The sequence below is a fragment of the Teleopsis dalmanni genome, chromosome 2 (genome assembly GCF_002237135.1).
Source record: "Teleopsis dalmanni isolate 2A chromosome 2, ASM223713v2, whole genome shotgun sequence".
NCBI classification, from domain to species: domain Eukaryota; kingdom Metazoa; phylum Arthropoda; class Insecta; order Diptera; family Diopsidae; genus Teleopsis; species Teleopsis dalmanni.
The window spans coordinates 146,672,396-146,696,108 of NC_051847.1; the positions used below are offsets into that span (position 1 = coordinate 146,672,396).

Genomic DNA, 23,713 nt, shown 5'->3' on the forward strand with positions numbered 1-23,713 from the left:
CTGCAAAGGCTAACAAAATGTTGGACACATGCACACCAAGCTGCCCGTCCCTTTTTCGATGCCATTCTCCGTCAGAGACATTAGGGAGTGCATGTAATGCAATTCCATGCTTTAACTGGCACAGTGGCAGGCATATTAGCAGCCAGAAACAGCAACAGCACTAGGAAAGTCAATAAGCAAAGTGGAGAAAAAATGGAATCTATGGAAAAAGCATATGCAAGCTGCATTTGTGTGTTACGAGTGCAACCGGAAACGGATATCATAAGGGACAACATAAAGGACAGCTTTTAAGTATCGCATACAATAGTAAATAGGGAGCATAAATAAGTGCACTTGAGTGATGTTTTCAAAGCATAAAGCAGCCGAAAGAAAAATTACAATACGCCATGAGCAAGAGGCAGCAGTATTATGCGTGATAAATATATATTTAATATAATATATTAGTAAAAAAACAAAAAAATAGAGAAATGAAATGCAAAAACTCATATGCCATACTCTCATGTTTTTTTTTTTTTGTCATAAATTTATAAATTTAATTAAATGAAATTAATACAAAATTAATTACAGAACTTTATGTTCTAAATTCAAAGTAAATAGATTTTTCAAAGAAGCCTATTCCATTTAATTTAAGCAATTCAATTGCATTGCTAATACTCCATAACACTCCTTCCTAGTATCAATGCTTAAGGCAAATATGGAAACTAAAAAGGACAACTTGGTGTGGAAATGTTCAACTTTATGTTTACTTTTCGAAGTTTATGTAAGAAAGTTTTTAGTTAGATTGCCCAATTAAAGATAACATAATAAATATATATTATTACAGTATTCTATATAACGACCTTATTCGATTTTGGTAATATTATAACTTCAATATCATGCAATAAATAATATATATTTTAGAAGTCATTTTATATTATAGTTAATTTTTTTTTTAACAATATCCTTTACTCCCCATGGGTCATAGAGTCTATTCACACAGTATTCGCACAAGTAATTGTAATTTTAATTGTAGCTTTGATTGTTCAGCTCGTTCGACTCGTTTCATTACAAAAACTAGTTAAAATTATAATCCGATTCCATACAAAAACCTAACGGCCAATATTCACAATTACATTGTATTTTATATATATAGTATAAATATAAAAATTGTGTAAGGATACCATGAATAATTCTTTTAAACTAAAGCAATATTACAAAACACAACAAATACAAAAAACAAAAATGAGAAATAAAACTAAAAGTAAAAATAAGATTTGCTGTGTGAACAGACTTTTCGAGCTAGAGGAGCAAAATTACAATCATCTATCATGTGGACTATCATTTAGTAACATGTCGAATAAATATTATGTTTCTTCTTAAACAAACTTTGCGAATCAGAAATAAATTAAAAATATTACCGAATTTGCTATATTTATTCATATATTTATATTACTACTCGTATTTAACATATTACTATAATTATTTATTTATTTATTTATTTATTTATATTATTTATATAGTTTATATAATAACCAATATGTAATAACTAACCTGTACATCAAAATTTGGTGGTTGTTGTTGTAACAAATTTCCAGGAGATTCAATTTGATTCGGACCTTGTGCCTGATGATTTATCATAGGGGACTGCATAGAATATAAGAAATATTTTTGTTTATTCAAAAATATATATATGAGCTTATTTAATATACCTGTGCCATTTGCATACCACCTACGCCATTCATAACTGGTGGCTGTAGTTGGCTCATTTGTGGCATTTGATGATGTGGATACGAATTCATTTGTGTATTTGGACCTTGATGATCCATTGAACCAAGCATGTGATTGAATGCATGTGGTGGAAAGCCACCATGTTGAGTTGGATCGAGTAATGTGGGTGGCCGTGGCAGAGATTCTTCGGCTGGTGAGGGTTGACGAGAACCAGGAGTACGACTGAAATAGAAAAACAAAAAATTTAAAATCTATTTTTTCATAAATGTATATTTTCTATAACATTAAAAACACAAACAATTAATAGATATATTTTTATAATTGTAAAATAATTAAACAAGATAGGAAATTTACACGATAATTTTAAATGAAAGAAACAATATTTTTTCTTTCTTTTTTCCCAAATTTCTTAGAAATTATAAATTAAATTGATATAACATAAATCATAGATTTGAGATATCTGTAAATGCTGAAATATTCAATGCAGTGTTATACACTATTCGAAAAACATTTTTAGTTTTTGTTGTATTTATTTTTCTAAGTGTAAGAAATTACAAAAATCTTGTTCCAAACTGTTTCATAACAGTTTGAGTATCATTGAAAATATTACCACAGCACAGTTTGAAGAATAACAGCAAAGGTAAGTGTATATGCTAAAGATAATCTTTTATCTACCATCAAACTTACCAAAAAAAAATTAACAAACAAAGCGCTTGAAGTGTTGTTTGTGTTACTTAACGTTAGGTTAACTCCATTTATTTTGAAATACGCTTTAACAAATATTTAATTAGTTCTAATTTATATAAATGTAGAAAAAAATTAATACTTTGGGACAAGGACAGTACTCACTAAAAGAAAAAGATAAAATTCGAGTTTGGGACAATAACAGTTTGAAAGAAACTAACATATTCAAGTTACGAACCAGTGGTAACATATTCAAGTTTGAAAGTGGTTGTAGACTTCTATTTAAATATTATGTTGGGTAAACACTTTTCATATTAAACATATAATAATTTTTATATTTACACACTATATTGTCTATGTGCTTCTTTTACATATATTCTATTATTTTAATTTCTATTGATTAAACATAAGAACTTAGTTTCAATAATTATTATTAGTTCAAATTACTTAAGTTTAGTCCGTTCGTAGTTAACTGTTTTTTATTTCTTTTTATGCCATTTTTATTTTTTGTAATTTTATATTTTATTTAATTAATATAATTATGTGCTTATTATGTATTTATTAATTATTAAATCGGTTTTGATAAACCTATACTTATATTAATTTTCTACAGTAGTTTCATGGCATAAGAACTGTTTTATAGAGATTCTCCACAGAAATTTTTAAGCCCAGCAGTACTTTCTTTGTTTTCACCGTTACATTATTATTGATTCATATTTGCAAGGAACTTGCACATTTTAGAGAACAAGAAGCAAAGATACAAAACAAAACAAATAAGAAACAAAGGAAAAAATGAAACGAAAGAAAAACAACAACAAATTTGCAAAAACAACGATGTTTGCTTGACTGCAAAAGTAGTTTGTTTAAATATATGGAATTATGTGAATTTCTACTTTTTCATTTATTTTCCTTTTTAATTTTCTGTAATTATCATATTTTTTAATAATTATTCTATTTTTTTAATAATTATTAAATTTTTTAATTTTTATTTCAAATTATTTAATTTATTTTTTTTTTAATTATGTTTTTATAATTTTTAACTTTCTGTTATAATTATATTTACTTATTATATTATTATTATTAATATAATATTATTATATTATTATTATTAATATAATATTATTATATTATTATTATTAATATATTATTATTATATTATTATTATTATTATTATTATTATTATTATTATTATTATTATTATTATTATTATATTATTATTATATTATTATTATATTATTATCATATTATTATTATATTATTATTATATTATTATTATATTATTATTATATTATTATTATATTTATTTATTTATTTATTCTTTTTTTGTTGCAATTAATATTCATTATTTTTATTTTTTCTAATTATATATTCTTTATATAATTTTTTTTCGTTCATAATTTGCGCTCTTTATTTTTTTTTTATTTTAGTTTTTATAATAATAATTATTAATTTATTAAAAATATATAATAATATAATATATATATAGTATTATATATACATATTTTTTATTTAATATAATATATATAATAATATATATATAACTATAATTTATATATATATATATATATATATATATAAATATTATATATATAATATAATATATATATAAATATATTATTTATATATTAATATATAATAATATATATTTTATATATATATATATAATAGTTAAATTTTGTTATATATAAATATATATATTTTATATATATATATATAATTATTTTATATATATATTATTTTTTTTTTATTTATATTATTTATATATATATATATATATATATTTTATTTATATATATATATATATATTATTTATATATATATTTTATTTATATATATTTATTTTTTATTTATATTTATTAACTATTTATATATAATTTTTATTTATATATATTTTGTATACATATTATATTTATTTAGTTAATATTACATTATTTATGTCAATTTATTTATTATATTTATTTAGTTAATATTACATTATTTATGTCAATTTATTTATTCTATTTAAAATATTTTTTCTTTTTCGAAAAAAATAATGGTCTATCGTTTGAAAAGAATTGATTAATATTCATTTAAGAAGAGCAACGTGGATTAGTGATATGTTTATCACATTTACTCATTTGGGAATACTCATGGGCCTTATACTTCTGTTTACATTTCAGTTTATTGAACAATAAAATATTATTAAATTACTTTTTATATATTTTTGTGTGGTAGCACAAAAGACTTAAGCACCAAACTTGCTAACACAATGTGAAAACCAAAGACCAGGGACACATTAACCGCAGAGTAGATTCTATAACATGAATCACTCAGTTAGCAAATGCAACTCGTTTACACATGCACACACACATCCACAACGCACCTGCATTAACTCACACACTTGCCTGGTACTTTGTACATTCTGTTTACTCACCATTCTGACTGGCTGACTGACATGTGTTTTATTTTAATTGCCATTTTTTACATTTTCTTTTTTATTAGTTTTTATTTTCTTATCTGTCTAACACTGAATTTTGTTGCTATATTTATATTCGTTTTTATTTGTTTTGCTCTTTGTTCTTTGGCGGGTTTTGCAACTCAACCAGTTTATAATAAAATTCATTTGTTAGGTCATTAACACAGCAACTTTGACGCAACAACAACAACACACAGCAACAATGTAATATATTCATATAGCAACAACAAAAACAGACACAAAAGTAATTTTGAGCGGAAAAAAAAAATATTATAGAATTATAAAAATAGCTTCAAAACGTCACATTTTAATTTGTTGATATAATTAAATAAGTATGAGTAATAGAGAGGGAGATAGTGAACAAATGAAACATTTATGAGACAATTATTATTTAATTATAATTAAATATGCCTGTTTAGTTAATAATTTATTATTAAATATTATTAATTTGTTCTGAAATTTTTAATAAAACATGGGAAGACTCAACGATATGCAGACATCTGTATGCACTCTAGGCACGTTCTGATATAAAAAGAAATTCTTATTCAGATGCGTCGTAGAAATATCAGTCTTTTGATAGATTTACTTACAAGTCACTGTAATGTAGGGAACCATGCCAGAAGATTAGGTCTCGCTTTCAATCAAACCTGTCGCAGCTGTAAGGAAGACGATAAGAGTGCCTCTCATCGGGATCGCCGGTATAACCTAACCTAACCTAACCTAACCTATTAACTTGTTGTTGAGCTATTTTTGAAAATAGTTTCACAATTTCTAATAATAGTGTATATATGTGCTGTTCTGAAGTTTCCGTATTCCAAGAGAGAACTGGAAATTAATTTAACCATTTGCAGTTTATCTTGTGAAAAACTTTAGAACTAATGATATGAAGTCATTTACCCATACAATGTAGCAAAAAATGAACAGAAGTCTAAGTGCACGAAACAGCTGGAAAACTGCTAGGGACTGGTTAAAAAAGGGAACGATTCAAATACTTGGACAAAATCTATGTAAAAGATTTTCAATGTTATAAAATCGATCAAATATAAATAAGAATTCTACGATAATATTTCCTGAAAAAGTATTAATTATTTTTAAATAAACAATTTACAATTTATAAACTTTTGGTCAAGAAATTATAATTTAAAGAACATTATTTTTATTAAAACTTAAAATTGTTGATTTCATTTGATAAGAAAACCACTCAACGACACTTGAAAAATGTGAACAACATCTGCAGAAATGGTTCCCACAGTGAATAAGCGAATTGAACACTGACAACAAAACTTTCAAATTTAACCATTTGATCGCCGTTCAATCCATATTAAACCATATTAAACAAATATGGTTTACCATATTACCATATTAAACAAATTTACGTGCTCAAACAGCAAAAGACATATGAAAACCTTTCAAACAAACTACGATTCAATGTGTTAGTAAGAATAACTTTTTGTACAGTAAATCTATTTCTTGAACTTCCGAAATGATTCCCGATTTTGTTATTGAAGTTGGACATCCATCTATATAGAATGTCTGGTTCAAAATCTGACCTCGCGACTTCCTTTAGCATAACAACCGACTCTTCTATAATTAAATCTTCACTTCTACCATCTTACACCTCAGTCTTCACATCAGAACTAATAGCCATCTACGAAGCCCTTACCATAGCCAAAACTAAGAAAGGCTCTTTTGCAATTTGTACAGATTCTATGTCCGCAATCCAATATATATCTAATTCAGCTAATCTGAACTTTTATGCAACTGCTATCAGAAACATTCTATCCTCTAATCACAAACGTCTTACCCTGATTTGGGTCCCTGGTCATTCTGGGATACGAGGTAATGAACTTGCAGATGAAACAGCAAAAAATGCTTGGAAATATCCGTTCATACTTACTGAAAATCATAATAGCTCAGATCTCTCCAGTTATATAGATACTGTTTTTAAAAGCAAATTCTCAGAAATCTTTGATAACTCCTCCTCTCATTATAAAAACATTAACTTCAATAAAACTTCCATTTTCAATTTCACCCCTCTTAAACACGATCATAAATTTCCGCGTGCATACCTTACCAAATACATCCGATTAAGACTAGGACATACCAATTTAACCCATTCACATTTATTCAATAGATCACCACCACCCTCTTGTCCGTTCTGCAGGATTTTATTTTCTGTTCACCATCTTCTAATTGAATGTCCACATTTCTCGACAATTAGAAACTCCATATTTGGTAACACAAACCCAATCACCTTATTAGGTGACCCTACTAAATCTAACATTCTGCTTACAATCAAGTACCTCCAATCTGTGGGCTTATATACCCAAATTTAAAAAAAAAAAGAAATATACATTAAGACTGAAAAGTTTTCGGAAATTCTCATTTAAAATTCGCGCGCTGTATATTTTTCGATATTTTAAGTTTATGTAGTTTGGCAGCACTGTCCTTAATTACTATGCCAAAAATGAGCTCGATCTGTCAGACAGTTCGTTTACGGCAGCTGTTGAAACCAGTTCACCTCAGTAGTGCGTTGCGAAATGTCTTCGACGGTCGTACGACCGTCCTGGAAGGCTTTGTACCACTCATAAACTTGAGTTTTCGATAAAACTGATTCCCCATAAGCCTTTTGTAGCATTCGCAACGATTCTGCACACGAAATTTCGTTCGAAACACAAAATTTGATGCAAACTCTTTGTTCAATATTTTTTTCCATTGTTTTTTTCGCAACGCCCTACTGAGGTGAACTGGTTTCAACAGCTGCCGTAAACGAACTGTCTGACAGATCGCGCTCATTTTTGGCATAGTAATTAAGGACAGTGCTGCCAAACTACATAAACTTAAAATATCGGAAAATATACAGCGCGCGAATTTTAAATGAGAATTTCCGAAAACTTTTCGGTCTTAATGTATGTAAGAAATATAGGTACATAAAAAAAAAAAAAAAAATATAGGTAATTTAGTCTTAATACTATACCCTCTCCTATCCACAAACCCCGTTATACCCATCATATAAAAAAAAAAAAGTCAACTAATAAAACAAGCAAGCTTAAGGCCAAGTAGCTATAGCTTCTGCAAATTTAAGTTAGATATAATTTCTTTTTAATTATGTTATAACTTTGTTAATAAATAAATAAATATATAGAAGTTGACTATGCTGCGAAATAGTAAACTATAGCTTAGTTAAATAAAAGTCAAATAAAAATTGTGAGCACAAAAATTTGTTTTACAAAATGGTTTTGAAAGGTTTTAGGGCAATTTAAGACTTACTCAATATTAGGCCTCGGAGTAGTCTTAAACCGTTATAAAATCAAAAAAAGAAATTTAGTGTAGCAGAAATAGTAACAACATATATAAGTTATAACAGCATTTTTAATATTTGATTTAATTTACTTTAAAAAATTATGCAGAGGATTTTTTATTTTTCATTTCATTTTATTATTTTATTTTGCTTTTTTGGTGCTGTTAGTTGGATCAAAGTAATTGTTTCTTTTATTTATTTGAACTAAGTTAAACACGGATAATATGTTTGGACAGATGCAAACTACTGTAATGTCTCAAGATTGACCTAGTCAAAACTGGACAAGAAGAGTACCAATTAGCTGCTTCAATTAAAGCGTAAACTGCTTATCATCTACAGTATTGGCTAACTGCGTACTAAGGAAACACGCTATAAGACTGGGTCAACGCTATAATGATTATGACACTATTAAAAGAGGTTATGGCTCTGCGAATCAGATGGAAAGTGCAAGATTAGGGACTTGACCAAGTTTAACTTTAATGGAGGAAGAGAATCGTGCGTTTTGCATATTGTCATGTGATGCCCACTGCAGCCGTTCTGAGTCTTCTTCTAGTTTGCGTATCAACAACACATCCATGGTATCACAATGGGTCATTATTTTATTTAAGGGTTATGACTCTACGCATTACGTGGACACTGCACAATTAGGAACTTGACCAAATTTAGAGACTTGTCAGGTTGTTTCATTTTAACTGAAATGAGAGATGTCATGCTTTTTGCGTGTTGTCGTGGACTGCTGTAATCCTTTTGAGACTGGTTTGGGCTTTGAGCACAAGGCCACCGCTCTAACCTAATATAACCTAAACCCCAACAATGTTTTTTTTAATTATTAATTAGTTCCTTCATGCAATTATGGTTCACCAAAATGTAGAATTTGTCGAATCTTTTTTTTGTTCTTTTTCATTAGTATTCATGTTTATCAAAAATCGTCGAATCTTAATTATTAAAGATTCCCCACTTGTTTTGTGGACATTACTCATCATAGTTGTTTAATAATTGCTGTTTTATTTAGTATCTTTAACATTCAAGGTTAATTCATTTTAGTTTATTACTTCACTTATTCCTCTATCTATTTAATTGAAATTATTTAAGTTAACTAAAAATCACCTGTGAAAATGCCAAATTGTCTAACAAAATAATTGAGCAACTTATACAAAAAAAAAAAACTGGTAAGCGGCAAGTGTCAAATTTGTAGCAATTTGTAGCGTTGAAACACAAGAGTGGTTAAAAAAATTACGGTATCATGACTTTAGTTGCAACGTCATAATTACAGTATATTGCGGCATATTTTGCAAGAGTAATACTTACAACAGCAATCACTAAAAGAAAACCTAAGCAGAAAAAATTGCACAAATAAAAAGCAAAAGCGGTAGTTACAGGTTTTTTTTTTTGTATCTTTTCTTTGTTGGACTTCATTTGGAAGATCTTACATCACCTGTTATTACTTTTGGCATTGAATTGTGGTGCTGGGAGTAGTGCCAATGCCGATATTTATACCGGTGTTAGTACTCGTTGCCGGCATTGAGGTTGGCAAAAATTATACGAAATCGAAAATGCTCCAAAAAAATTGCTTTTAAATATAATAAAGAGCAGTATGAACAAGGAAAGAAAGAAAAACTGGTTATACGTAAGCGCCACACTCCGTGGAACCCATAAAAAGATACATGATAGCGCTGAGTTAAGCAGTTGCACAGCAGGTTACTCTGGCAGCAGAGCAGCAGTGGTGGTCACTGAGTTGCAATAAAATCGGAATACCAAACTAGCCAACGCGCTCACCATCACACCACCAGTGTGGTGTGAAGCAACAAAATCGACAAATTTAAATAAAATTAAATGAAATGCAATTTGGCTAATGGAAATTATGTGCGCAAATTTATTTCAATGTAGTTCATACGAAGACAAAATGTACTAGAAGATATAAAAGTTAAAATTTTAACAAAAATAAATAAATAAAAGCAACCCAGAACTTAAAATTTAATCTAACAAATGTTTTTAGTCACTTTACTTATCTACTACCAAAATCGTGATTATAAGAACTATAAGACTTTTTAAGTTCCTTTTTGGAAAATAATACTTTTTTTTGTACTTATTTAGATTTTTTTTTTGTATGTTCCTTTTTGCTTTACTCAAAATACATAATCTACTTGCAACAAATCCATGCAGAGAGAGCCCTTACCATGCTACGAAGAAAGTGAAAGGGGTAGAGAACCCGCACCAGCAGAAGAAAGTAAGGAAAATTACTTTTATACATTCAACGTCGGAAATGAATTGGTTCTGAAGTTATATTTCAGTTTGCTTTACAACGACGACGTCAGGAAAACATAAAAAAATGGGAAGGAAAAATATAAAAAATGAACGAGGAGTCTCATTGACGTTGTTGTTGTTATTGTTGTTGTTGTTGACGTTATACTTGCTTTAGTTCATAGTCTCTGTAGTTGTCGTTTTACTTGTTCTTGTTCTTGCTCTTGTTCTGGTTTTGGGTCTTGTTCTTGTTCTTGTTCTCATTGCTGCTTGCTGTCTTTGTAGACGCAAATGCATTACGACAACTTGACAAGCTCCTCAACAACTCAAGAACACTTCAATTGCAGTAAAAATAGCGCTTCAAAAATGAAAATGTTCTTTATACAATAGTTAGGCGGCAAAGGAAACAGTAAAAAATTCGTTAGTACATAAAAGTACTGAAAAGAACTTTGAAAAAAAAATGATTGAAGGAACTCTTATAAAAAGAATAACAAATTTGTTATACTTTTCACACAACTCAAAAATGCACAAGCAGCAATAAATAATGTTAGAAATTAGATGATAAATTGCGCACAACATAATCCAATTAATTTAAGTTTTATTAAAGATGAGTTTAGCATTTTTTCAAGATATCAATCAAAATAAAAAAAGGAGAAAAAATAGTACAATATACGGAAACACGTAAAAAAGTAAGGAACAATCATAGAAATGTAACAAGAAAGTAACTAACACTAGAAACACTTTTGAGATAACAGATAACACTTATTTCTTAATAAACCACAATAAATTGTGGATTCAACTGAATAATTAATACAAGGTGGTCCAAAATATTAATTACTGTATAATTTTGCTATAAACTTATTACTATTACAAAGTTAAAGAAACTTGTACTGCAACCTAAGACTTTTGTGCCCTCCTCATGGACCTAAAATACTTCTCCAAGTCTAACAGCCTTGATCAATTTTAGTATTGAATCCACATTACAACATTTTGTTTCAGATACTTCTTTCGTTTGAGCATCAGTGCCGGGCAAATTCCTAGCATATGTTTTGAAGTCACATACAAGTATCTTGGAAATAAATGTGTAGTTTAATAAACTGTAAAACTGTACAGTTATTAGTTATAAAAGCAAAAGATTGACTTACTGGAAACCCACACACATGTTCAATAATTTTTTGGACACTAATACACAAGTACCAATAAGCAAATAGATTTATATCAATTGGTCTATCTTTATATAACTTTAATGGATCTGGTACATATTCAAATGTGTACGTTAACTAACACTATCTAGTGTAGGTTAACCAACACTATCGACAACTTTCCAAACAAAACACTAACGGAACATAAACGGAGCAGAATCTCACAAAATATGCTAAGGAAAAAAATTATGATTACAGATATGGAACATTCTTGAAATGTAGGAAGGAAACTTTAAGACATATGCTTTATTAGCACGCTCAGCTGATACAGTTCAAATGTTTTGGTATGACTCAATGTCACAATTTCGCTGAACAAATATTTGCAATGATGTAATTCAACCCCTCTGGCAACTAGCAAATACTGTTACAGATTGTGTACGCAGTCTTTAATATAATAGGGTTATAATTTTATCAGTTATGGTTGTAACTAGTATCGCTTAAGATCTAAAAATTAATACATGCAACCTGATATCTCTCAGTTCAACCTACATCACTGTTGTTAACCTACTGAACTACTAAGACAACCAACAAACACACCCAAAACAATAAGTCAACCCACAGTGCTCAATAGGACTACAGTTGTAACTTTCATATCTCTTACTACTATTGTGAATCGAATATGTACCCCGCGTACATATTTAAAAACCTTTTAATACAAGCTGTAATTAACCGTCAGTTATGACGGAAGTGACTATAAAGCTTGAAAATTAAATAGAAGATCAAGGTTATCAAGATTTGAAATTGTTTGCGATTTTATTCTTCGTTAAAGTTGATAAAATTTTGAGAAAATATTAGAAATTGATATTATTTAAACAGATTTATTTAATCTATACTTTATTGGCACTGATTTAATAAGATAACCACCATCAAAATCACACTATTTTACTTTTCTTTTCATAATCTATCTATTCGAACTCTAGGAAGATTTGCGGTTATACTCTGCAAATAGAACAAGAAACCTACGACAATATTAAAAACAAAGAAATAAATAATTAAAATAAAATAAAATAAAAGAAATATAACAACAAAAACAGCTACAACAGCAGCAAGTGCTTGTAACAACAACAGAAACCTTTGTGACTTCACTGACTGATCCAGTCTACTTTAACTCTCACACATTTGCTGTTGCGGTTGGTGTTATAATTTTTGTACCATTTGTTGTTATTATTAGTGTTGCTGGTGCTGGTGCTGGTGCTGGTGCTGTTGCTCTTGCTGTTGCTGTTACTCTGACGGTTTACACTGCAGCAATGGCATTGACATTAGATTCAGACAACTGGTTTATTCAAGGTTCTCAGTGCGGCTCTTAGTGTGCTTAGTAGACTGTCGTCAACTATGCTGTAGGAGATAGTGAGGATTATGTATGGTAAGAACTATAATAATGTATATAATATGATGTTATAAAATAAAGCAATGAGTAGAGACATTAAGGAAAACAAAAAATAAAATAAATAAATAATATATCATAAAACATCTGAGAGATTAAATTACACAAATTCTAGTTTGTCTGTTTTCGTGGAAGTTGTGTGTGCCGCCGTTGATTGTATATGTCGGCTCCTCAGCTCCTCACATTGTTTTGATAGCGTGATTTTATTGTTTTGGTAGCTTTTCACTGAAATATGCTGTGAATTTATTTCATTTTCTGACTGCCAGAAAAAAACCTAACGTCAGTCATGAATGTAAATTTGTGAAAATTGCACATCTAAGGCGTTTTTGCATTTTACTTTTATTTCATTATATTTGCTTAACGATGTGAAACAAACAGAACGGAAGGATGATGCATACACACAGTACATACAGAACAACACTCAGTTAAAAAGGATGATACGAAAATATTAACAAATTGATGGATTTACTTGAATACTCTTGTGTGAAGATGATTTGTTAAGTATATCAGCAATATAACCAACACAGCTATACTTTACGTTTTGCAAATAAAATTTAAATGGAAAATATTCAAAACAATATTTCATTACTGAGTATATAAAAAAGAAAGATATTTTTTCCAAAGTTTCACAAAATTAATAAGTGTTGGTGTATATACTTCACTTTTAGTTCAATTTATTTTTTTTCAAGCATTTCGTCCGTACCCCTTCAGTAAGTGCAGAAAATCTACTACAACAGGATGTTATTACTATAATCAACAAGATGTTTTAATTAGATATGTAAGATGTTAGATATCAAATAAAAAAAAATTTCTCACAAAGATAATGTGGTATATCACGTCATTGACTACGATTACTGTTTCTATTTTTCTTAGCACTAACTGTTTACCATATTTACGACTTTTAATAATTACAATGAATAAATAATTTTTCATTATTGATATCAAAGTTAATTTTATATATTATTATTTTTAAACCGAGTTCAATAGTTTTTAAATTTTGGCAATATTTTTACTATTTTATTATTTATTTTTGTTATCCGAAAATATTCGTAGAAACTGCTGATTCTACAACATTGCTTTTGATTTCATAAATTTAATAATTAATCTTCTTCTCTATTTTCCATTAATATTATACCATATATTAGGTTAGGTTAGGTTATACCAGCGATCCCTACTGGATCCACTTAGGAGAAAACTCAAGGTTTAAAACACCTTTGGCGAAGCATAAAATGCTTCGTGTCAGGTCCTGTAACTGGTTCAGGTCCTGAAGAAAGGGGGCTCCCCAAGTATTAAAATGCCGCCGTGCATAAGCTGGGCAAAAACACAGTAAATGAGAGGCATTCTTATCGTCTTCCTCACAGCTACGACAGATTTGATTGAAAGACCTAATCTTCTAGCATGGAGAAAACTCTACTGCCTACATCACTACATGTTTTGAATCCGTCATCTAGAAAGGGATCACCTGATGTCCATACCTCTCTAGATGGAAATTCGACATTAAATTTTCTGTCAAAGTTAAGAGTAGGAGAGATGTATTTAACGTTTTTTGGAGTAAAATTAAAAAGAAAGAATTAATTGTGAGGAATCCACATTGTGAGGTAGCTTTTAGTCTCATAATATCCATTGGCAGTAACTGAAGCAACAAATCTAGTGCAATAGATATTATACATTACGAAGATATATATTCAACTTATAACACCTTTAAAGGGAAATTATTGATTTAAATGAAAATATCATTTTCATTTAAATTATTTATATTTTATCATATCCACAAAGCAGATGCAGAACTTGAAAGTAAAATAGTTAGATTTTTATTTGATTACAAAAATATATTAAAACCTTATAGCATTCATATCAATGGTATTTAGACAAAATCTATTCAGTTAAGAATGGGAAGTACATATATAAAATGACAAACGTACCAATTATAATACCAACAGAATTTTAAATTATTTATACTATAAAATTCCCCTGCAACAACGAAAGTACATAGTTTTAAGAAGATTTAAGTACACAAAGAACGAAATTTAATTTTCTTTTTAAAATATAAAAGCATTTGCTGATAGATAACTCAATATTTGTATACTATTTAAATATATATCAAAAGTACATAAAGAAATTTTTATTTTTATAAACTCACTTGAATCCTTTATCGTCGTCGATACCATTGACAACGCCATTCGAGTTTGTGACTTGGTCGTCTTTCTTTAAACCGTTCGTATCAAACGGAGAATTTGCTTTTTCTTTATCATCATGAGACTGTAATAAGAACATAAAAACATAAAAACATTAAAACACATTAGTAAAATAGTTTCTCCATGCTGTATTTAATTTACTCTACTCATCAATTCCTGAAGTTAAGCTTGTAAAGGAACTGATAAATAACTTTAAAATTATAAGTAACGAGTAGTAAAAAAATATCGAAAAGAATATTTAACAAAAATTTAATATAAAAAAGAAAAATTTTTTTATATTTAAAATAAACTAAAAAGAGATCAATCAGAACGAAAAATAACTTAAAAACGCAACAGTTTTATTGTTCACATTAGTTGGCAATAAACATTAGTGTAGTTCGTAAAATTTTTTGATTCTCTTCAACTGATGTAAATAAACATACTGTTGCTTTTCATAACTTCTTCTGATACGGGTTGTGTTTATAATTCATTTCACATTATATCATATGATGTCAATCATAAGTATATTATTATTTATCGGTTTTTACTTACTTTATCGTTATCATCAAATTTGAGTCCCCTCAAGCGCGGTTCTAGTCCTGAAAGTGGACTTTCTTTATTGGTTGGAGAACCTCCCAAAACGTATTCAACCATTTTCACACCCAAACCGCTAGTTGAATCACGTGGGCTGCAAAAATAAATAAATATATATATAAAGGTTATTAAATATTTGATAATTAATTGTTTTTAGATTATTAAATATTTTAGAAAATTTTATATTAAATTTTCAAACTATCTTAATATTATATACATATATGTTATAGACCATATATTTATATTTGTATACAGATTTCTAAACCTACATACAGAATTGGAATTTTTAGTAAAATGTATAAAACAAAAGACAATTGTATCTGGACAATATCCAGATATTAATAGAGCTTTAAGAGATAAGGTATAGGCACCACATAGCACAAAATTATGACTTAAGAAATTAAAAATATACCTATATGAAGAAAGTGCACGTTAAAAAATAGTTTAAAAAATATTTTTTATTTTTAATAATTTTTATTTTAATCAATATATCCACTATATTCTAAAGTCATCTTTAGGGTACTATTCTATAGATGAATATAGAATATAGTCGAAATATTGGTTTATAAAAATTTTTTAAAATACATTACTTATTTTTTGAAAATATATTATTTAACTATTGACCAATTAGCCCGTTCAAAAACAAAATTATTATTAAAATATTTTGGTCTTTAAAACAAAAATATTAATAAATATTCAGATTTATAAATGAAACCTAGCTGATTTATAATAAATCACAAGTTCAGTTTAAAAACAAAAATATATACATATAATTCAAATTATAATATATAATTATAATAAAGATATATAATTATAATAAAGATATATAATTATATTTAATATATATAATTATAATTAATATATATAATTATAATTAATATATATAATAATAATTAATATATATATTTATAAATTATAATTATAATTAATTATTATTATAATTAATATACAAAATTAATATGTTTGATATGATATAATGTTTCGCTTCATATCTGCACTTTGCGTTACATACCTTAAAATACCAGCATTAGTGCTAGAATTCGTATCTGGAGCTTGTGGAAAAGTTCGTGGCCTTGGTGGAGCTAAAATGTTTTCTTGTGTCGACCAAGTTGAATCCTTCCAAACATGATGATCCCCAACGCCAGATATATGTAATGGGTTAAGGGGGCCGGCAGACATACTGCCCGAAGTAGTACCCTTGCCATCAGACTTTTCCCAAAGTTTCTTGGCAGTGGATGTGGTGATCTGCAATTAAGAAATATTATAAATAACTTTTATAACGATATATAAATGCATATCACTATGTATGTGTATGTAGTGACGTATAGCTATTAAGTATCTAGTAATTTTAATTTTTATATACTATAACTTGGCAGTTTTTTCTATACATTATATTTAAATTATATATAAAAAGAAGCGAAAAAACATTACGACAGGAAAATAACATTTCCGTCATATTTTAATTGGCAAAGTAATAAAGACAAAACTAATTGGGAAACTATAATTATTATGATAACTTCCAGGTTCACTTAAAGGCGGTGAACCTATGTTAACTCTACCCGTAGTTTAGCATATTTCTTCGCTTCTTTTTTTTCTTATTAAGTGTTAACTGCGTAATAATTTCGTATTTTTTTCTTTAGTTTTTTAATTGTGTCTTTATGTGTATGAGCGTAAGAAGCTTGTGAAGTTTAATATTCAGAAGAAAGACTTTAAAAAGTCTAAGCAGTCATTTTTTTTTCAAATAGGGCTGGCTGAACAAAGACATAAATAATGACATTACATTTTTTATTTATTTGAAAAGAATATATGTATTCATTCGTTAAGATTAAGTTAAGAACTACACCCGTTTTACATGACCTTTAGCTCTAGGAATAATTATAGAAATTCTTCATCGAAATTATCCATATGTATTACAATATATTACAATGACAACTTATATATAATTTTATATAACGGAAAAATTAGTTAATATACAATAGAAGGGGAACATTAAGTATAACTGTTGAATGATATATTTTTTTAAATTATAATTTAAAAAATTTAAGATAATAATGTAATTAGAGATTGATAGGTCGCGGTATAATTCTCTTTTCGAAATTAACGATGTACAAAATACACATCTACAATAAACCATCTTTAAGAACGAAACATAGATTTAATAAATTTTTATGACGTGTATACTGTGTAATAGTAAAAAATGTAGATATATTAGTATATTATTCAAACTCTCAACCTACGAAGGTTTTATCGATATAAAAACGGATTAAATGAAGTTTGGCTTTATTTAAAAGAAGATACCCTACGCAATAACTGTATAGAAATCAGTTAATTATTACACTTTCGTTTATTCAACAGAGAAAGAGACAGACAGATATCGCTAATTTCATTCGTTTTTTCATAGTGACGGAGTTTATAGTTTGAATAGTTTGAATAGTTTGAATAGTTTATATATTATTTAGTTGTCTGGTTTCTCTTCAGTTGTTAAATAAATCTTTAGCCCCTTCACCACCACGAGGATCGCTATTTTTATTGTGATCATTGGCAACCCTAATTTTGTAAGTTGCTGGATAGCCTTTTTATTGGAAAATTTAACACCTGTCTTATTCAGATCGTTTCAGATGATGTTTACAATGACTAGGAAAAACTATAGAAATAACTCGTAGAGATTACTTTTAAGCTATGTAATCCTATCTCTTGCAACTGTTGAAACACTGATATGACGAGTTTAATTACGGCAGTTGTTCGCTTGAGGATAAGGTTAATTAGATTCGTATACCAGTAAAATTGGTATACCAGTTAACACTGATGTTGTGCAAAAACTGTTCAAATTAAGATCGTTGTGTCACACACTATGGGATTAGGAAAACCGTAGACATTAGCTTGCCAGCATATATAAAATGTTGCATAATCATTTGGTCCCAAAAATGATCTGTGCTAGTTGGATTTCAAATTACTTGACAAAAAACTCAAAAAATGATTATGTCAATTAGCGAAAAGATATGCTTAAGTTTATTACAATGGTAATACTTTAAGAAATATGTTACAAAAATAAAAAATAATAATGGCTGATGAATCGTGGATCTAAGCGATGAACTAAAAACTAAGCAGCAGTCGACTATGTGAGTATTTTATGAGCAATCAATCTAACAAAACTTGTTCCCAAAAATTTCAAAGCAAATGGTCATCCGTTTATTTTTTATATGTATCGTACAAAACATATTATATAAAACAAAATAGTCAATTCTGAATGGTTAGCTAAAATCTGTTTGACGGAATTATCCGAAGAAGTTAGAAAAAAGGCAGATGGTTTGAACACATGTAAAAGTATATAAATCATAAACAAAAATAAATTGAAAAATCAAATAAAACTATTTTCAGGAACATACAACTATTTTGTTTTTTATGAGACTTGCAATACGTAAATATTATAACTAGTGATCCTAGTACAAACATTATGATAAGCTGAATATACCGAATTTACACTGTACGTTAAATAAATGAATACAACAGAAATGATAAATAGATAAATGATTATAGATTAGGATATACAAAAAAAAAGCTTCTAATTAGTTAGAGAGACACAGACAGATAAAAATAAAGTATATAACATATGAAGGAGAAGTAGGCATTTATAGGTAAATTGTTGAACATTAAGTAATTGTTGCATTTCAATATTTTATTTCTGAAAACTATAACATAACAGTCTACTAAAGTTTCCATTTCAGTTATTTTTTAGAAATACATTAGATTAGGTAATTCTGAAATAGACAATATCCAGAATAGAAATATCTGGGCAAGTAATAATGAAATAATAAACTAGTATAATGATAACTATAAAAAAAGGTGATAAGAAATCTACAAATTTAATTCGAAAATTTAACCGAGTGCATTGAAAGTAGGCTATTCTGAAAATTTCACATAAATCTATATTTACTTAAATTTACTTACTTACATACTTAGATATAAAAGCTATAATTATTATATATTTTATTGAATAGACACATACAAACATAAAAATATATTAGATATGTACCGCTGCGTTTGAAAATATTAGCAGAATTGTAATTTTACTTCTGTTTATAAAGTAATAAATTTTCACACTTGAAGTTTTTAAAGATTTAGGTAATATTTATAGCTGCGAAGATAGACGTGTAACCACTCAAAAGGGATAAATCGTTTGAACTACAACGGAAAAAATCAACAAGGTATAATTTCTGTTAAAGTCTACTCCAGCGGACGCAATGGCAGCCAGATAAAATACAAAAAAAGTCACTGGACAGGAAAACCGATATACAAGAACAACCACACAAAATCACTTGTGCATTGGAGTTAGTGTATCTACCTCTGGCAGGCAAGCAGGCATGCAGGCAGTAAGTGATTGACGAACAAAGCTAAATCTTTGCCTGCTTGTCATGGTATAACTAACAACATTTTTGTTGTTGTTATTTGTTAACCGTATTTATACTTTCCATAAAAAGTGGAACTGGAGGAACAGAACAGCTTATGACACTAGAATTCTAAAAATGTTATCTATTAAGGCATTGATACCAACATTGTGAGCAGCGTAGAATACATAACAACTGCACATTGCAATCCGCAGTACAGCGTCAGCAGACAGCATATTAGTGAATTCACTTGACTTAACTTTCGAAGGTACTGAGATATTAATTTCAATTTCAACAACTTTTCAAAACAACTGTCAAGGGAGATGAAAGCGCAGATTTTCATAAACACCGCAATTACTAAGGCTACGCATTATTATCAGGATATGAAACGGAGATGTATGATTTTACACATAACTATATAATGATGAAATATGCGCCGGTACAAGTATTAGAGAATTTAATAATGGCGTTGAATACACAAATAACAACATCAACATAGAACAAAATATCTAACAGGTGCATTCCACACTGAAGCATCGACTTCCACTGGCATGCAACAAATTTGCTACATGTATTAAATACACAGAACGAAGTATTTACTATATCTTTTCAAAGCTGAAATTTGTAAATTATATAAACTTTTTTTTCTACTCAATTACAATTCACGGAAAATGTTTAAAGGCAAGTAGTAACAAAGCTATTTGTGCTTTGAACGTTTTAATGACGAAACTTTAATTGCTGCAACAAATGCTTTACTGAGCTCGACTCAACTTAAAACTTCATTCATCGCAGTACATTTACTATTTATAGAGATTACATAAAAAAACTGTTTAAAGCAAAATTCTCACATATTTGCACATTTATTTGCTTTTTAAAGCATGTAAGTGCTTCACTTAATCAAAAGGTTTTCACATCCACAGAAGTGCTACTATCGTACATACATAATCGAGATCCTTTTTGTGAGCCATTATTATAATGAGATTTGCTAGTTGCAAGTTTGTTAGCAGTAGTTCCCTTTGTTGACGTGTACGAGTACACATCGTTATTACACATAATCGTCAATGTTTGCATTTTACTTTTTATTTTATACCCGAGGGAAGAAGTTTAGCAGATTGAATAACTTTGGATCTAACTAAGAAGTTAAATATTATGTGACAAATAAAAATTGTAAAGTATGTGACCAAACACTGAAGTGGAAAAAATTGAACGACAATACTGAACAAGTTTTATTTTAGAGTTTATTTATAGAGTTTTATAGTAAATTTAAGTAAAATTACAATTTAATTTCAGTAATACAGGACACATGATAAGCTTGTTAAGGTTAAATAATGCATGTAAAAATTTAAGCATATCAACCAAAAAACTCATTAAAAATTAAATATATTTATATTTTGTTGTTTAACGTCATATCTTTCTGCCGAAAGTGACTATTATATTTAATAGAACCTAGTATATTTCTTAAAGAGGTTTTTCGAACAGTAGTGAACTACAACAACAAAAATTCATTTTATGTTATTAATTTAATTAATTGAATTTTTGGTTGACCATACAGCTGTTTCGAGAATTGCCAAAAACCCATCATCAGTGGTCTTGGAAATAATAATAATAATAATTATAATAATAACAATAATAATAATTATAATAATAATTATAATAATAATTATAATTATAATAATTATAATAATTATAATAATAATAATTATAATAATAATAATTATAATAATAATAATTATAATAATAATAATTATAATAATAATAATTATAATAATAATTATAATAATAATTAAATTATTAGTAAATAATTTTTTGAGAGTGCAAGTACTCGTATGCTGTCAAATTTGAAGATCAGAGTAAGAGCTTTTTTTATTTTAAAATAAAAATTAATAATTTTTAATAAATAAATATTTACTTGTTTTGTATTCTTACCCTAATATTCCTTCTATTTAATTATAAATAAAATAAAACTAAAATTAAATAATAATAAAAAAATCAAATTGGTAATATAAAAATTATTAGATAAAATTTAATATAAAATGGTTAGAAAAGAATTGCATATCACAATAGAAAGTGGACATCTTTAAATGATATTTGCCATCATACCATATACTTCTGGCCCATAATTAGTCAATAACATTAGTTATAAATGTTTGAATGATGCTACTTTTGGTATTTACACAAATTAATTGAAAAAACATTTCTTGTCTTAATTAAGCAATGATTGTTGACGGCAAAAATACCCCAGTAATATTTTAAAATGTGTTATTATTAAAATGTAATATATGATTTACATTACTTGTTTGTCTTTTTATGCGTTTAATAAATGTTTATTAAAACATGAAATCATACTTTCTTGCAAAAGCTTTACCGTCGATATATATTTTTATACTTTGAGTCGATGTCAGTTAGAAAATATTACTAAATAGAATAATAATTACTCTCAATTTACTTAGCTATTAGCAAATTTTAACTTATATTATCTTGACTTTATTGATTTAATTGATTCATTTATTAAAACGTCATTAAACTGAATTTTAACTGTCAAGCTATCCTATATACTTCAAGCTATTATACTTCACTACATAAAGAATTCAGAAACTTAATTATGATAATAGTTAAGATTATAACAATAAATTTTGGTAAAATTTTATTGAAACTTCACTTAAAATTTTACTAAAAATAATTGAGTAAAATTTAATATCCATTTGCTTGTGAATTATGAGAAATTTTAGTCAATGAATGTCAGTCACTTTACGATTTTGCTAAAATGAAATTGGGTCAAGTTTAAGACACCAGTTTGGGTATTTAATGCAATGTGGTTTGAAGTTTGTTAAGTATTGAGCAAAGCAAATTCAACTATTAACCGAAAATGGTCTCCAAAAAAATTAAATAAATTTTGAATAGTTAAACTTTATGTACAATATTTACTTAAAGCCTCAGTTTTTAAAAGCGAATAGATAAACTGAAAATATTAAGCGATAAGCATATGCATACTGAAAAGATTTTAAAAGAAAAAAAAACTGCTAGACAATTCCCAAGTGTAGTTTGAATAATATTTTACAAAAGACTTTGTAACAAAATTAAAAGAAAAAAAAAAAAGAATCCAAATATATCTTTTTTTGAGCACTGGCTCCTACTGTCCGGTAAGCATATTGCTCAGTTTGCAATATTTTATTTTGAAGTTGTCTGGTACGTGAGCACTTGTAAACTCTGTTTTTTTTAAACTAAAACTGCACAGAGGCCGCCGGTCTCATGATAAAAGGACCAAAATATGAAATACGTTTTTTATTTGTTTTTTTTTTTTTGGATAAGTTTTAAAAACAAGAAGAAAGTTGTGCTACATAAATTGACGTTACATAAAACTAGGCATTTGAACACATAAATTTTAAATGAAGGCAGAGCACAACGGCAACAACATATCAACAGCTACAACATCGGCAACAATACAAAAACATAATGGCAACATATGAAACTATTTAAATTTTGTTATAATGAGTTTTGCATATTTAAAGCAAACTGCTAAATATTTTCACTGTAAAACTTCGTAACTGTCTGTGACGCTGTGATGTTTAAAGCTTTTTCGTATTTA

At 27.7% G+C, this 23,713-nt stretch overlaps 1 protein-coding gene across 2 annotated transcripts in view; it reads right to left on the bottom strand.

Annotated features, from left to right (window-relative positions):
• The window catches only part of LOC119678125 (maternal protein pumilio), a 400,630-nt gene that overhangs the window by 329,450 nt on the left and 47,467 nt on the right, over positions 1-23,713 (bottom strand). For both annotated transcript variants that reach the window (XM_038089798.1, XM_038089799.1), the window contains 5 exons: positions 16,755-16,987; positions 15,701-15,836; positions 15,115-15,233; positions 1,689-1,929; positions 1,531-1,623 (listed from right to left, as the gene is read on the bottom strand). In XM_038089798.1, the coding sequence (XP_037945726.1) occupies positions 1,531-1,623; positions 1,689-1,929; positions 15,115-15,233; positions 15,701-15,836; positions 16,755-16,987 (822 nt within the window). The remainder of the gene's footprint in view (positions 1-1,530; positions 1,624-1,688; positions 1,930-15,114; positions 15,234-15,700; positions 15,837-16,754; positions 16,988-23,713) is intronic.